This window comes from Saccopteryx leptura, chromosome 10, assembly GCF_036850995.1.
Source record: "Saccopteryx leptura isolate mSacLep1 chromosome 10, mSacLep1_pri_phased_curated, whole genome shotgun sequence".
In the NCBI taxonomy this organism is placed as follows: domain Eukaryota; kingdom Metazoa; phylum Chordata; class Mammalia; order Chiroptera; family Emballonuridae; genus Saccopteryx; species Saccopteryx leptura.
The window spans coordinates 24,715,754-24,731,757 of record NC_089512.1 but is presented as its reverse complement, the minus strand read 5'-3'; the positions used below and the strand labels follow the sequence as shown (position 1 = coordinate 24,731,757).

The window sequence follows — 16,004 nt, the reverse complement described above, 5'->3', positions numbered from 1 at the left end:
ACATAAAGTACTCTGGGGAAAAAGATCACAAAAGAGAGAAGAAACCATAAGAGTATAACGTTCTGGCTAACAGAGGCAAAAATAACAAGTTCTCAAGCAATAGGAAACCAAGAAGTACTAACTGCATACATCATTCACTTCAGGAATATTCATAAGTAAGGGAGGGACTACCTGAATAAAACAATTTAGCATAAGAAGTTAAACTTGAAATATACTTACGGATCAATAGAAACTTTAATACAGGTCATGTTCTTATCCCTCTGTTTATTGTCAGCTGCATTAACTACAAAATTAAAATATTTTAATAAGTAATCAAATATGTAAATTTATATAAATAAACACATGAGCATAACTGCATATGCATCATGGCTTACTATAAACATTTACATATGGTAATAGTTAATGAAGATAATTACTTAAAACTTCTAATATAAAATCTTATTTTCTACATGTTCTTAAATGTTATATTATACTAAATTATTGTCATGTCTTCTACCACAAAACAAGGAAGGGGGATAATTGTGTGATATATAAAAACAAATTAAATAAGAACAAACATCTGCAGTTCACGATCTCTATCCCAAATCTAAAAGCAAAAAATTGGATTTAATTATATTTTATCTTGGTAACAACTACTTTCTCTTGATCTCCTTCAATAAACTAGTGACTTTATAGACAGACTGAGCTAAAACCAGTCAGTTATTTTTGAATGACAAAGGTAAAGTCTTTAGCATTCTTTGAAATCTTGGAATCCAAGCACTATAATTGATAATAATATACTTGTAAGTATTAACCACTGTTTCTGTACATTTGAACACAAGCTAGCTGTCAAATTAAACTTCAATCATACAAGGAGTATGTTCCTGATAAACACCTAGAAGTAAAACTGGGTGGACAGCTGGGAGGCAATAGTGAAAAGAAACCACACGTATAAGGAACCAGTTGTACTCTCCCATCCTTTTCTCAAAGGTCCTTGGAAGCTCAGACCCACACAATTCCGCTGCCTAGACCTCGCAAGTGGCACTGATGAGGGGGCAGAGCTCAGTCTCCAGAAAGTCTGTGGCTGAAAACAATTCCAAAGTACATCCCCTAGGAGTCAAATAGTCTACAGACTCCATTGTGATTTAACCAATGATGTGACTGGAGAGGAAAAAGATTATTCAGAACAAAGGTTGTTAAACTTGACTGCCCAACAGATTCAACCCCTGAATCTGCAAGGCTCAGCCCCTGTAATATCTGGGGTTTTTTTGTTTTTTGTTTTTTGTTATTTTGCATTTTTCTGAAGCTGGAAACAGGGAGAGACAGTCAGACAGACTCCCGCATGCGCCCAACGGGGATCCACCCGGCATGCCCACCAGGGGTGAGGCTCTGCCCACCAGGGGGCGATGCTCTGCCCATCCTGGGCATCGCCATGTTGTGACCAGAGCCACTCTAGCGCCTGAGGCAGAGGCCACAGAGCCATCCCCAGCGCCCTGGCCATCTTTGCTCCAATGGAGCCTTGGCTGCGGGAGGGGAAGAGAGAGACAGAGGGGAAGGCGCGGCGGAGGGGTGGAGAAGCAAATGGGCGCTTTTCCTGTGTGCCCTGGCCGGGAATCGAACCTGGGTCCTCCACACGCTAGGCCGACGCTCTACCGCTTATAATATCTGTTTTTAACATGTTTCCTGCCCCATGACTGGAATGCAAGCAACTCACAGATTATTGCACATATAAGAACTCAGACCAACTTTGGAATTACTAATCAAATATAACACATTCATTTTACAAAAGAACAATTAAATCACAAAGAAAACAAGCAGATATGAAAATATTATAGCAGGTAATATAAATTTATATGCAGCATAAAAAAGGAGATATGCCTTTAAAATATATACTATAAATCTGGCCTTATATATAGGGACATTATAATGACCCTACATACAGAAACAGATGCATCAAATCTTAAGCAAGTACTCACCCAAGATTTCATCAAAGATCTTGTATAAACCTGGCACAAAGGTAACCTCTCTGCAATTCATTCCCATATCTTCATCATATACCCACATTAGCTGCATTGAGGGAAAAATTAAAAAATGCTTTTGAAGTAAAAAAGTATTTACCATCAATTTTATATAGTATAAACCCACATCTGTCAGTTGTGTTGTAAATACTTAGACCTTCAAAGTAAAAGAAAAAGAAAAACAAAACATATACTTACTTCAGTTACGTCACTGTATTCACAATCAACTTAACCTCAAAACTGAGAAAGTGATCATTTTGTATTATCTGTATCTTACCTATAAAGTTAGCTTTAATATAAGGCACCAAGAATTGTTACAAATAGTAAATAAAATAGGAAAAATAATATCTCATATTTACTTTACACTTTACTTCAAGCTATATATTTTTCTATTGTATAAGAAACCCAGAGTAAAATAATATAACTTTGGAGTCAGAGACCCAGCTTTGACTCCCAGCTCTTAGTAGTTGAGAGATCTGAGCAAGTTACTTTATTTAAACCTGTTTCCTCATCTATAAAATGGAGATAATAGTGCCTACCTCCCAAAATTGTTAAAAATCAAACAAGACAATTTGTGTAAGCCATATCCATAGTAAACAACAAGCAAGTCATTAGTGTGTGTATAAATTCTAGAATTTAAAGTAAATCACAGCATGCATGAACTTAAAAAGTTTATATATTCCTATTTTACCTTATACCTCTTACTTCTGATAGGTTTTATCTCTAGTTTGTTTTTATCTCTAGCAATAAATGAAGACATTTCTATTTCTCTTAGATCCCTCTCCCTACTTCGCTTATGACCAGAGAGACATGAAATTATGTACTCACAAAGCATGTAATCACAAAAATTTTATTTAAAAGTAGCTATAAATACATATCTCCTAATTCTAATAAAATTTAAAAAGAATTACCTGTGTCAATGGCTCCACTGACCCAATGTATGTATCAGGACGAAGGAGAATGTGCTCAAGTTGTGTCTTTTTCTGATACACTCTCTCAACAGACAACTTCTTTGAAGAATCATTTCTGTTTGCAGTTTCGGACTCTTCTTTTTTTACAGCATTGTTCTGATCAAAAAGAGTCTAAAATTAACCAAAAAATCAAATTTAAATAACCTACCAGGGGGTAAACTACAATATATGGACACATGACACATAAGTTTTCTTTTTAACTACACAATTATCTTTCAGGCTCACTGGTTTTTAAGTCCTAAAAGGACAGTCTATTTATTGACAGTCTAGTTTTTTAGTAATATAATATAAAACTGCAGTTTTGACTGAGCTCAAAAAGTAGGTATAGTCACCAGAATAGCTAGAACAGCCTGTATCCATCAATCCAGAAATAAAAACATCTCCCGATTCTGGAAAATGATCAAATTAATTTCTGCAGTCCTGAAACCACCCAAGTAATGTTAGTTCTGAGGAGGTTACCGGTTCACAATGAGAACCAGAATGACTGCAAAGGTCCCCAAACTTCCAAATTAAGTTCCCTGCCTACTGAAGATTCTAGTAAAGAGTGGGCAAAAGTAACTTACATAAAATAGTAACCTGTGTATTTAAAATACACTGAGATGGCATAGAATAATAAACATAGTTTATGAAATCTTAAATTTCACACCTTCGCAGGTCCTGCCATATGTATTCCTTATGTATCAGTGCTATGTGCCCTCATTACTGAGGCACCCACAATTCCAATTTCTCTGTTAGTTCCAAGGAGGCAAAGGTTGGTGATCCTGACTCTAACCATTAAAGCAGATAAGGACCCCATGTTCAAGTTCCCAAGATCTGGAGAGTTTCCTGACTTCTTTCTTTTTTAAAATTTTTATTTACTGATTTTAGAGAGAGAGCATAAGGGTAGAAGAGGGGAAGGGGGGAAGGAGGGAAGGAAGGAAGAGGGGAAGGAGGAAGAGATGGAGGGAGAGGGAGAAAAAGGAAGTGAGGAAGGGAGATGGAGGGAGTAGGAAGAAAGAGGGAGTGAGGAAGGGAAGAAAAAAGGGAGAAGGGAGGGAGGGGAGAAGGGAGGGAGGGGAGTAGGGAGGGAGAGGGGAGGGAAGAAGAGAGGGAAGAAGAGGGGGAAGAAAAGGGGGAGGGGGAGGGGAAGGGAGGGAGGGAAGAGGAGAGGGAAAGAGGGAGAGGGGGGAGGAGGAGGAAAGAGGGAGGGAAAGAGAGGGAGTGAAGGGAAGGGGGACAGAGGGGGACAGAGGGGGAGGGGGAGAGGAAAAGAAGGGGGAGACGGAGATAGGGGGAGAGGAACAGTTAAATTAAAGATAATGCAAATATAAAATAATCCCTTATTAAGGCAAATATCCTTCACATATCTAAAAATATTTTAATTCTATTCTTTGAGGTTTATACATATGATGATGCTGTAATTGACCATTTCTAGAGTTCAAAAGCTGGCTGCCAAATTAAACAACACATTATCAGGGACTTTTAAATAATAACAAAAGCATCAAAGTAAATATAAAATCTATTTTAAATTAACCTATTTTATAGCACTCTTGCAATACTGCTAACTCCTAGTAAAATACAGATTTCATACTTTTCTAACATAACGCCTTCATCTAGAATGCTTCTCAACCACCAAAAAAAAAAAAAAAAAAAATCCAATAAAACAAATTCCTTATTTTAGAATGAGTATGTATACACCAGGATCATTTTGGAAAAAGAACAATTTTTTCTTGTACAAAGTTGTCTCCTAAAACACAACAATTTAGGACAATCACCCAGAGTTCCAGTTTTTCTGCAGGAGAATGAATTGCTGCCAAAGAGGGAAAAGGAGATGGTCTGCCAGCTAAAAAAGAACCAAATCCCTCATTCACATCATCAGCACAGAAATCTCACTGTACCCGAGCACAAGAGCGGGACTGGTGAAAGCTTTAGCACCAGTCTCCTCCTGTCTTCCACAGGGTCCCTCAGATTCCCATGATCCTTTTGTATCACCTCCTCCTCCTTTCTGCCTCAACGCTGTCACGCTTGACATGTTTTAGTCATGTTTCACCTATGTAAGTACGGAGAGGGTCATGTTATCTACCCACTGTTAATGAAAATGAAAGCTACCAATCTGTCTTCTATGTTCCTCCAGAAATGTCCTCCCAAAGACAGGGACAGGGAGAAATGTGGAAGATGAGAGATACTTAAAATCACAAGAAATGCTTAAATGGCCACTTTGAAAAATATATATATATATACACTTTCTTTAAATGGCATCCAAATCTGAAAGGAAAAAGTAAAGCTACCACTATTTATAGATGACATATTATATGTAGAAAACCCTAAAGACTCCACCAAAAAACTATTAGAACTAATCAAGGAATTCAGTAAAACTGCAGGATACAAAAGCAATATACAAAAATCATTTCTGTACACTAATATCAAACTACCAGAAAGAAATTTAAAAAACAGCCCAATTTACAACTGCATCAAAAAGAATAAAATAGGAATAAAGTTAACCAAGAAGATGAAGATCTGTGCACTGAAAATTACAACACATTAATTAAAGAAACAAAAAATGAAAAGATATCCTATTTCATGGATAGGAAAAATTAATATTGCTAAACTGTCCATACTACCCAAAGAAATCTACAGGTTCAATACAATCCCTATCAAAACACCAATGGCATTTTTTCCCACAGCAATCAAACAAAAATCAACTCAAAATGGATTAAACACTTGACTGTAAGATCTGAAACTATAAATCTCCCAGAAGAAAACAGATGGTAAGCTTCCTGACATCAGTCTTGGTGATGATTTTTAGGATCTGACACCAAAAGAAAGGCAACAAAAGCAAAAATAAACAAGTGAGACTACATCAAACTAAAAAGCTTCTTTCTGCACAGGAAAAGAAACCATCAACAAAATTAAAAACAACCTACCAAATAGGAAACTATCTGCAAGTCATATATCTGCTAAGGGATTATTATACAAAACCTATAAAGACCTCATGCAACTCAATAGCAAAAAACAAATAAACATGATTTTAAAAATGGGCAGAGAATTGGAACAGATATTTCCCAAAAACATACAGACGGCAAACAGGTACATCTGTATGTCTTGATGCTCAGCATCACTAAGCATCGGGGAAATGCAAAAGAAAACCATAATGATATCTCCTCACACAAGTTAGAAGGCTAATATCAAAGAGACAAGAAGTAACAAGCATTGGAAAGGATGTGGAGAAAGATGTACACTGTTTGTTGGAGGGAATGTAAGCTGGAATAGCCATGATGGAAAACAGTATGAGAGTAGGAGAGTCTTCTAAAAATTAAAAATAGAACTACCAAATGATCCAGCAATTGCACTTCTAGGTATTTATCTTCAGAAAATGAAAGCACTGACTCAAAAAGATATATGCACCCTCTTGCTCACTGCAGCATTATTTACAATAGCCATGACATGGAAGCAACCTAAAGTGTTCATCAACGATGAATGTACATAAAAAACAAAGTCATACATTCACACACACGAATATTATTCAGCCGTAAAAAAGGAAATCTTGTCTCCTTCCTCTCTGTCTCTCTCTTCCCCTCCCGCAGCCGAGGCTCCATTGGAGCAAAAGATGGCCCCGGCACTGGGGATGGCTCCTTGGCCTCTGCCCCAGGTGCTAGAGTGGATCTGGTAGCGACAGAGCATCGCCCCCTGGTGGGCGTGCCGGGTGGACCCCGGTCGGGTGCATGCAGGAGTCTGTCTGACTGCCTCCCCGTTTCCAGCTTCAGAAAAATACAAAAAAAAAAAAAAAAAAAAAAAGAAATCTTGCCTTTTGTGGATGGACTGTGAAGTCATTGTGCTAAGTGAAATAAGTCTGAACAAGGTGGATTCTATATGATCTCACTTATAAAGAACCTAAAACAAAACAAAAGAAACAAAAAACAAACTCACAGACACAGAGAATAGATTGGTGAACCACCAGAGCTAGGGAGTTGAGGTGAGAAGAGTAAAGATAGTCAAAATAAGTCCTGGAAATATAATGTACAGCATGGCAACTATACTTAATAATACTGTATTGTGTATCTGAAAGTTCCTAAAAGAGTGAATTTTTAAAGTTCTTATCACAAGAAAGAGAACTGTAACTATGTGTATTAATGGATGTTAAACTAGTGTTACTGTAGTGATTTTTGCTCAATATAAAGAAGCAGTACTTTCTCTGAGACAAGAGAAAGTACTTTTCACTGGATTAGAAAAAGAGAAAAATGTGTTGGGGGGTGTGTGCCCATTTGAGAGCTTACTATGTGCCAAGCATTATGGGAATTATATGAATAATCTCAATCCTCATAAGAGTTCCATAAAGTCAACGCCATTACTAAGATTCTTTTTATAGATGAGAAAACTAAGGTCTGAAAAAGTTAGGTGTTTTTCCCAAAGCTAACAAAGCTAGTACTTGAAGAAGCTGATTTATGAAACCAGATGATGTGGGTCCTGGTGAGTTGGCTCAGCAGCAGAGGGTCAGCCTTGCGTGTAGAAGTCCCAGGTTCGATTTCTGGTCAGGGCACACCAGAGAAGCGACCATCTGCTTTTCCACCCCTCCTCTTCTCTCTCTCTCTCTTCCCCTCCTACAGCAATGTCTCAAATGGGTCAAGTAAGTTGGCCCAGGGAGCTGAGGATGGCTCCATGCCCTCGCCTCAGCTGCTAAAATAGCTCGGTTGCTGAGCAACAAAGAAGCGGCCCCAGATGGGCAGAGTATTGCCTGGTATGGGGTTTGCTGGGTGGATCCCAGTCAAGGTGCCTATGGGAGTCTGTCTCTCTGTCTCCCCACCTCTCACTTAATAAAAACAAACAAACAACAACAAAAAAAAACCCAGATGATGTGATTTCGCAGCCTATACTCTTAAGGAGCATTATGTTATACAACTGCATATCCCTTGAAAAGAAAATGTACTCCCTAGCTTTTTGTGTGAATGAAAAAGGTCAGTAGAAAGAGATAGGCATAGCCCAGGCTTTGTTTATCCTGTCACATCAGGATATAAAAGATTAGTTGTTCTGGTTTTTAATGTTTTCATACGGGAATTGGGGAAGGGGTGCAAAGTAACTAATGATTAAGAACATAAGCCTGGTTTAAATCCCACATTTGCCTTAGCCATGCCCTAATAGTTTGCAACCTAATCGCTAGACCTGTTTTCTTCTCAATTAATGTAAATAATTACACTGTGTTGTTTTTTTTTAATAAAAATTGCCTTTTCTTTAAAATGGGGTCATTTTTGTATTAGTTAATTTAAAAAGTGAAGTTTATTTTTTTTAAAAAAACTACTTATCCTGGCCTGTGGTGGTGCAGTGGATAAAACAGCAACCTGGATGAAGCATCAACCCGCTTCAAAACGTGTCAAGGCACATACGACAATCAATGAATGAACAACTAAAAGAAAGCAACTATGAGTTGATACTTCTCACTCCACCCCCCCACTATAAAATCAATAAATAAAATCTAAAAAAAACATTTAATAAAATGCAACTGTTGCTATCACCTAAGTACTGAACAGATCTGCAACCACACGGGCAACACACCCCTATTTAGAAAAGCTAGCAGTTTATAAAAATTGTTACTAAATACTGCTATTATGTTATTTTAGAATGTATCTAAAGTACATTGCTACTTGACCACTTGTCCTTATAATGACAGAAGAATTTTCAGGAAGTACATATATTATTTATCCAATTTGTTAACAATAACTGAGGGTGTATTATGCATCCAGTTCTTTACTAAACACTATAAAGCAGTTTTCAACCACTGATCCAACAATCCAGGCGGTGAATGCTTTCTCAGACCAGCAGCTGAGAACCACTACTAAAAAGGATACAAACAAGTAAAATACATGACCTCTGACTTTAAGAGTTTATAATCTAATTAAGACAAAAGTATCACACATGAGCCTGACCAGGAGGTGGCGCAGTGGATGGAGCATCAGCCTGGGATGCTAAGGACCCAGGTTTGAAACTCCAAGACTGCCGGCTTGAGCGCGGGCTCATCTGGCTTGAGCAAAGTCTCACCAGCTTGAAGCCCAAGGTCGCTGGCTTGAGCAAGGGGTCACTCGGTCTGCTGTAGCCCCCCAGTCAAGGCACATATGAGAAGGCAATCACTGAACAACTAAGGTGCTGCAACAAGTTGATGGTTCTCATCTCTCTCCCTTCCTGTTTATCCCTGTTTGTCCTCACATCTCTCTCTCTTTCTCTCAAAAAAAAAAAAAAAAAAAAAATAAAAAAAAAAAATCACACATGAAAGTTACATAAAAAAAGACTTTTACATTTTATGATGCATAGAGTAACAAAAAGATGAGTATAAACTGGACTATAAAAGATTGGTGAGATTCTCAAGTAGTCTTTTTTTTTTTTTTTTTGTATTTTTCTGAAGTTGGAAACGGGGAGGCAGTCAGACAGACTCCCGCATCCGCCTGACCAGGATCCACCCGGCATGCCTACCAGGAGGCGTCGCTCTGCCGTGACCAGAGCCATTCTAGCACCTGAGGCAGAGGCCACAGAGCCATCCTCAACACCTGGGCCAACTTTGATCCGATGGAGCCTTGGCTGTGGGAGGGGAAGAGAGAGACAGAGAGGAAGGAGAGGGGGAGGGGTGGAGAAGCAGATAGGCGCTTCTCCTGTGTGCCCTGGCCGGGAATCGAACCCGGGACTCCTGCACGCCAGGCCGACACTCTACCACTGAGCCAACTGGCCAGGTCCTCAAGTAGTCTTGAAGAGTAATTAAAATTGAGACTGGTAAAGAGAAGAGGCATTCCTGATGAAAGATAAGCATGCAAAGGCAAAATGACCAAAACAAACATGATGTGCAGGAAACTGTGAAAAGATAAATCAAACTATGAGAACTATCCAAAATATATTTTGTTTGGGAGGCACATACTTGGAAAGAATTGGTTTTGAAGATCTGTTTGCACAGTTTAAACTTGCGATAATAAGCCACAAAAGCAAGGTTCTTAAAAACAAATCTTCAAACAATATTTAAATACAGCCACGTTTCCTGAATTAGAAATATCCGCATTCAGACTGTCTGGCTGGCTCAGTGGTAGAGCGTCAGCCCGGGGTATGGATGTTCCGGTTCCATTACGGGTCAGGGCAAACAGGAGAAGTGACCATCTGCTTCTCTACTCCTCCCTCTTCTCTCTTCTCCTCCTGCAGCCATGGCTCAATTGGTTCGAGCACAAGCATGGCTCTGGCACTGAGAATAGCTCTGTGGAGCCTCCACCTCAGGCACTAAAAATAGCCTGGTTGCCAGCATGGCCCAAAAGGGTTTGCCCGGTTGACCCCAGTCAGAGCACATGCGGGAGTTTGTCTCTCTATCTACCTTCCTCTCACTTGGAAAAGAAAGGAAAAAAAAGAAATATTTGCATTCAAAAAATTTTATATTTATTAAATTTTACTTTAAAAAGACTACAGTGTTAACTGTGGTTTAAGTTTTTCTTAAGAGAGATACACCTTAGAAATAAATACTGAAATATTAACAGATAAAGTGATGTAATTCTAGCATTTGTTTTACTTCAGAGTAATTAGAAGGGGAAAAGCGGTGACCTTGAATTGATAATTGTTGAAGATTAATGATACAGGTAAAGTCCTAATGCTTTTCTGGCCACAACTTTTTTATGTACTTAATTTTCTATTATAATATTTTAATCTACAAAATTAGAGTATTACTGGGTAAAAATCAATATTCACATAGCGATTAACTGTATTCTAAAATTTCCACAAATTTATATTTTACAACCACTTAAAGAAGATAAAAGACTGAAGTGAAACAAACTATTAGGGTCTACTAATCAAAGCTTTACAAACTAAAAGTTAATTCAAGAAACTGCTTGCTTCAGAAATGTTTTCGTGGCTATATTAACTCAAAATAGTTTTACTGTATTTATATTTTTCACTTTTTAAAATTTTAGATATTGCAAATCCAACACAAACCAAATACACTAAAAAAAGCTAATGTCAATCTCAAACCATTTTGCTTTGTGGCTTCAGATACTGTAATGTACACTTTCATGCAGTAACAATGTTAACACTACATGCTGGCATGGATCTTAACAGAAATGGGATCTCCCCAAAATGATATCAGGAATTAATTTCTATTTTACTTCTTCCTGTTACCCACAAGCAGGTGGCAACATAACACCAGTTTTAACAAAGCAGACAAAGTTACCCCTCCTCTTCAGAAATAGATGACCACTGCAGCAAAGCCCTCAACTCCTGCAAAGGAAAAATTTGCTTTCACCCTTGCTTAAAGATAGTTTATGTAAGATAACTATCATTCTGATTGTTCATTTCTTGACCTTCACCAATAAAAACAAACGTTAAGTCCAGCATTGTGCTATGTAGGTTATCTTAATTTTCAATGCAACCTTATTTTACAAGTGTGAAAACAAGCATAAAAAGATTAAGTTGCTTGTACAAAGTCTCACTATGTGTTAAAGACAGGATCTGTAACCACATCAATCTGATCTCAAAGTCCATGCTCATAATCACCTCACTCTATTGTCTCCCACAGAATTAAACCAGCCAATGTTGTATATTATGGACATGAAAATGCCCATATAATTTTGACTTAAATTTAAAACATGCATCAGATCTTAATGTAGACTTATGGATAATTATCTTTTGAATAAATTAATTCATCAAGAGGATATAAACTATAAGACTGATTTTTTTCTTTTTTATTTCACTACATTTCCTATATGAATAGTTTTATAATAAAAAAAATTTCATCAGTAAATCAATCTCAGTTTCAAATAACTTTTCTGATATTGAATGAGACCCTCTCAGTTTTACAGAATTTCTTATATAAATGAAAGTTTCTTACTGAGGTTGAAAGAAAATGTGATCATTTAATTATCTACAAATAGCAGTAAATTAAAATATTGCAATCAAATGTTAAAGCCAACCAATTCAATCTTGGAGCAACATGTTTCCCATTATAGAATCAGAGGTCCTCAGAGCAAACCCTGATCAGGCCTCGACACTTCCAAATGGTGAACGAGAACCATCTAGCAAACTAAGTCCATTTGTAGAAGTTATTTGATTTCAGTAACAGGGGTAAGGGCCATCAACTTAAAAAAATCATTCTCTGAGTTTACATATTTCCCTACTCCCCTAAATGTCCACATGGGCCATGAACTTACGTCAGATGACATTTTATGTCTCTGGCCTCTAGTCTGTTCATATTACATTACTGGACAAATTTCAGATAGATTCAACAAGAGTCTGGACAACTTATTTTGCAAAGCACCTTGGCACACAAGCATAAACGATCAAAGTGCCGTCCTGCTCTCAGGCAACATGCTTTATACTGGGAGTCCTTGTCAATTACAGCAGAAGGGCGACAATTCGCCTGAAAATCTCAGCCAAGCAAAGAGAAAACGTGGAAAAACGAAGTCATAACAAAATGCCAATACGAAAGTTTTCCTTTTGTGTTTTGAAAAAAAGGGAGGCTCGACTAAAAACTCCCTGGGAAATGTCACGCTTTTTCTCTTTCTCCCGGGGTGCACCTAGTCAGTTGGCTGAGCCGCACTTTTCTGGGTAGGAAATGACCCCGATTTGAACTCTGTGCTGAGCAAGGGAAACGCCAGTGAGTTATCGATCAGCCGTGGGAACTGGCTCTCTTCCCTCCACCGCTCCTTCCCAGCGGGCACTGAGCGCCGAGATCCTTTAACTCCAGGACAAATCACTCTTCAGTCTCCAGCGCACACTCCCCCTCCAGCCCCCGCCCCGCTCACCTGCGCTGCGGACTGCGGACGGCAGGTGAGCGCTTCCCTGAACCGCCGCCCCCCCAGGGACAGCGCCCGGTGTATTAACCATCCCGAGCGCGCTGCCATCAAACAGCCCTCTCGGAATCTCAGCCCACATCGCTGCAGACACACTCCCCGCCAAATTTATTCTTCTTTGAGAGCTGCGGGCATCAGACACGGTTGCTTTTCCAACACGCGCGCGCGCACCCCACCTGTCCGGATTTAAAGCCACACCGGCAGAAAGTGCGGACCCCGGACACACGGCCGTGCCGTCCCCCGTCCCCGGCTGCCCTGGGAGTGCGGCACCGGGGAGAAGCAGCGGGGCCCCGGGGCCCATTCAGGGTCTGTCCCCCCGAAGTTTCAAGTGTATTTCACGCTCCTGCAGCCGGAACCCGCACAGAGGCGAGGAGAAGAAAGGAAAGGGGTTCTCCCTGCAGAACCCCGACCCGGAGCGCGTTCCGAGGACCGGATTTCCCTCTCGCGCTTCCCCCACCCGCCCGGCCGGCGGAATTCCGGCCCCGCTGCGGGCCGGGAACAATGCCGACGCCGGCCCGGCCCCCGGCCCCGGGCCCGGGCCCCCGCCCCCCGCCGCGGCCACTCACCACCCAGGTCAGCGCCCCGTTGCCGCCGGCTCCCGCGCCGCCGCTGCCCGCCTTGGCCATGGCGGGTGCCTCCGCTCCCGGGCCCGAGGCCCTGCCGCCGCTCCCGCCTCCCTGCGGGCCGCCCGGCCCCGCTGCTGCGCGCCGACCGCTCCGCTCGCCGTGCTCCTAGCGGCGGCGGCCCCCGCGCCCCATCGCCCAGAGCCGGAGAGGACGCCCTGCCGAGCCCGCGGAGGAGGCCGCGCCGCCCGCCGCCCTCAAACTCGAGGCGCGGCGGCCGCGGCCGGGGCCTAGCGACGCCGCCGAGGCAAAGGCGGAGGAGGAAGCGGGAGGACGCCGGCGGCGGCTAAGCGGCAGCGGTGCCTCCTCGTCCTCCGGGCCGGCGCCTCCTCGGCGAGCGGGGCCGAGGTCCGGCGGCGCGAACGGCGAGCTCGGCTGGGGAGCCCCGGGCGTCCGGACGTGGCGCGGACGCAGAGGCGCCTTGTCCTTCCCCGCGCTCCGCGAGGGCCGGCTGCTCCCGGGGCCGCAGGCGCCGCCCGCCGCTGCTGCCTCAAAGACGGCCTTCGTCCGCGCAGCGGCCCCGACGTCCTCACATCCACACACCGAGAGGGACAATAAACACAGCCTCCGCCGCCGCGGTCGCCTCCCTCTAGTCCAGCATAACACCGCACACACACAGTCGTGCACCAGCGAGGGAGGGAGCGAAGGAGGGAGGGTGCGGCAGACGCCCCCGCTGTCAGTCAGCGCCGTGGCGCCCAATCGGGATCCTGTCGCCCAGCCTCTTGGCCAATCCCAAAATTTCAAGCCCCCTGAGGGGCGGGACCCGAGGGGGAAACGTCATTGCGGGTAGCAACCGAAGGGAAGACTTGGGGTTTTTTTGTTTGTGTGTGTGTGTGTCTGTGGGTTTTCCATTTGAAGGAAGATCAGGGGCTGCTGTCAAGGGTCCTTTAAGGGCGTCAAAGGAAAAAGGTCGAATTCGCTTCGGGTCGATTGTAATCCTCTAAGACCTGCTCAGGCAGCCGAAGCGTGTCTTTGCCTGGGCCTCTGGGGGTGGTGGGGATGGGACTGGGGGTGGGGGGTGGAGGGGGTGGCAAGAAGAAGCCCTGGGCCGTCCCAAAGGGAAAGTATTTTTAAAGAGCGGTTGTAAACCACAAGCAAGACGTTGTAGATCACTGGTGCCAGGAGGGCCCTGTGACCCCGGCCTCCCCAACGCCCCAAGTGGACACTTGCTGCTGCCGAAAGAATGCTTTGCTCAGACCTTCCCCTCCTCCACCTCCTTCCTCCCCTCATCCCCAACAGGGATACGGTCAGTTTCAAGAAAACTGCATTTAAAGAATTTAAATGATGAGAGACACGCGGAGAAGCAGAGAACGTTCCAGGGAAAGAATGCAGATTGGGTTGAGGGTCTGTTTCTACTCTTTGTTGACCTTTCTCTCTGCTCTGAACAATGCGGAAATGTCATTGTCACTTTTCTTTCTCATCTGTCCAGAACTGTGCCTGCTACCTCTAAGAGGGCATGTTTAGTACTTTAAATTGCTTTGGGTGGAATTTTAAATGCACACTAAGGAATAATTTCATTCACATCAAAGCTTTCTAAGAACAAAAATTACCCATACAGCCGCACCAAAAAAGTCTTTGGCAGATGGAAGATGGCTTTACTTCATCCTGCTTTTCAATGTAATTCCATTCAACAAGTATTTATCGGGCACACACTCTGTCACCCTGTGCCAGGCTCGGAGATGAATTCAAAATAAAACCAGGGCCTCTGATTTCAAATCATTTTAAATCGGGCCCGTTGGACAGACTAAAAAGAGAGTCAACTGTCACCAAAATTAGTACTTGAGGGCATGAAGTGTCACCAACTAGTCATGACAGGAGAGCTTTTTAGAAAGATGAAGACCGTATTGCCGCTTTGTGAAAAGGTGTTTTTGTGAACTTCTCTTCCAACTATGCATTTCCTCTCAAGGGAAAACAAAAATGTCTCAGGTCACATCTTTCAACTGCCTTCTGAGTCCAGAGAGGTGGGAAACTCTAAAACATGGAAATAATTTAAACGTAGTTTTTCTTAATTAGCTCTCTAGTGGCCATGTAATTTTGGCATATTTGGAACTTTGGTCCAGAACAGTGAGGCCTTTCTTTACCTTGAACTTGAGGTGCAAGCTTGTAAATCAAGACACACCAGGGTCTAATCTGGGCTCTGAACCTGACCAACTAAGTATCTATATGCCTGTTATTCAACTTCCCCGAGCCTCTGTTTGCGCCTTGTTAAAATGAGGATTTTTGCTCTTATGCTTACTGTGACTTTACATCTTCAAAGTACACATATTTTATAAGTTTAAAAAGGGGTAAATCATTTTAAAGGCTGTGAGATTTTTAATAAAGATATGTGTATTAAGTAAAGCCAAGCTATAAAATATATAGCTCTGTCATGTTTTTAAACTTGATTTTTCAAAGCTCCTCAGCCTCAGAATTTTAGATGAATAAAATATGTTCAAATAGGTTAATTAATGAAAATCATGGTTATCTTTTCTCTTGACTCCTAGGTGAGGCATCAAGTCTATTAGCTTTCTAAATAGAAGACACACTAATAAACAAAGCTAGTTTTATTCCTATGAAAACACTGACTTACCTGAAAGAATCAAAAGAAAAAGTTGTTGGTAGACATATATGCAGATCACGAGTGTAAAGCAGAGA

General features: G+C 41.8%; 1 protein-coding gene across 2 annotated transcripts in view; it reads right to left on the bottom strand.

The window, feature by feature from the left end:
- Window positions 1-13,446, bottom strand: part of TOP2B (DNA topoisomerase II beta) — a 57,780-nt gene extending 44,334 nt beyond the window's left edge. Inside the window, exons 1-4 of one of the 2 annotated variants that reach the window (XM_066350844.1) lie at window positions 13,314-13,446; window positions 2,909-3,079; window positions 1,956-2,046; window positions 220-283 (exon numbers count right to left, since the gene is read on the bottom strand). In XM_066350844.1, coding sequence (XP_066206941.1) covers window positions 220-283; window positions 1,956-2,046; window positions 2,909-3,079; window positions 13,314-13,373 — 386 coding nt within the window. In that variant the 5' untranslated portion in view covers window positions 13,374-13,446. The remainder of the gene's footprint in view (window positions 1-219; window positions 284-1,955; window positions 2,047-2,908; window positions 3,080-13,313) is intronic. The other variant, XM_066350845.1, reaches the window with a different exon arrangement.
- Between the last annotated feature and the right edge of the window lie 2,558 nt (window positions 13,447-16,004).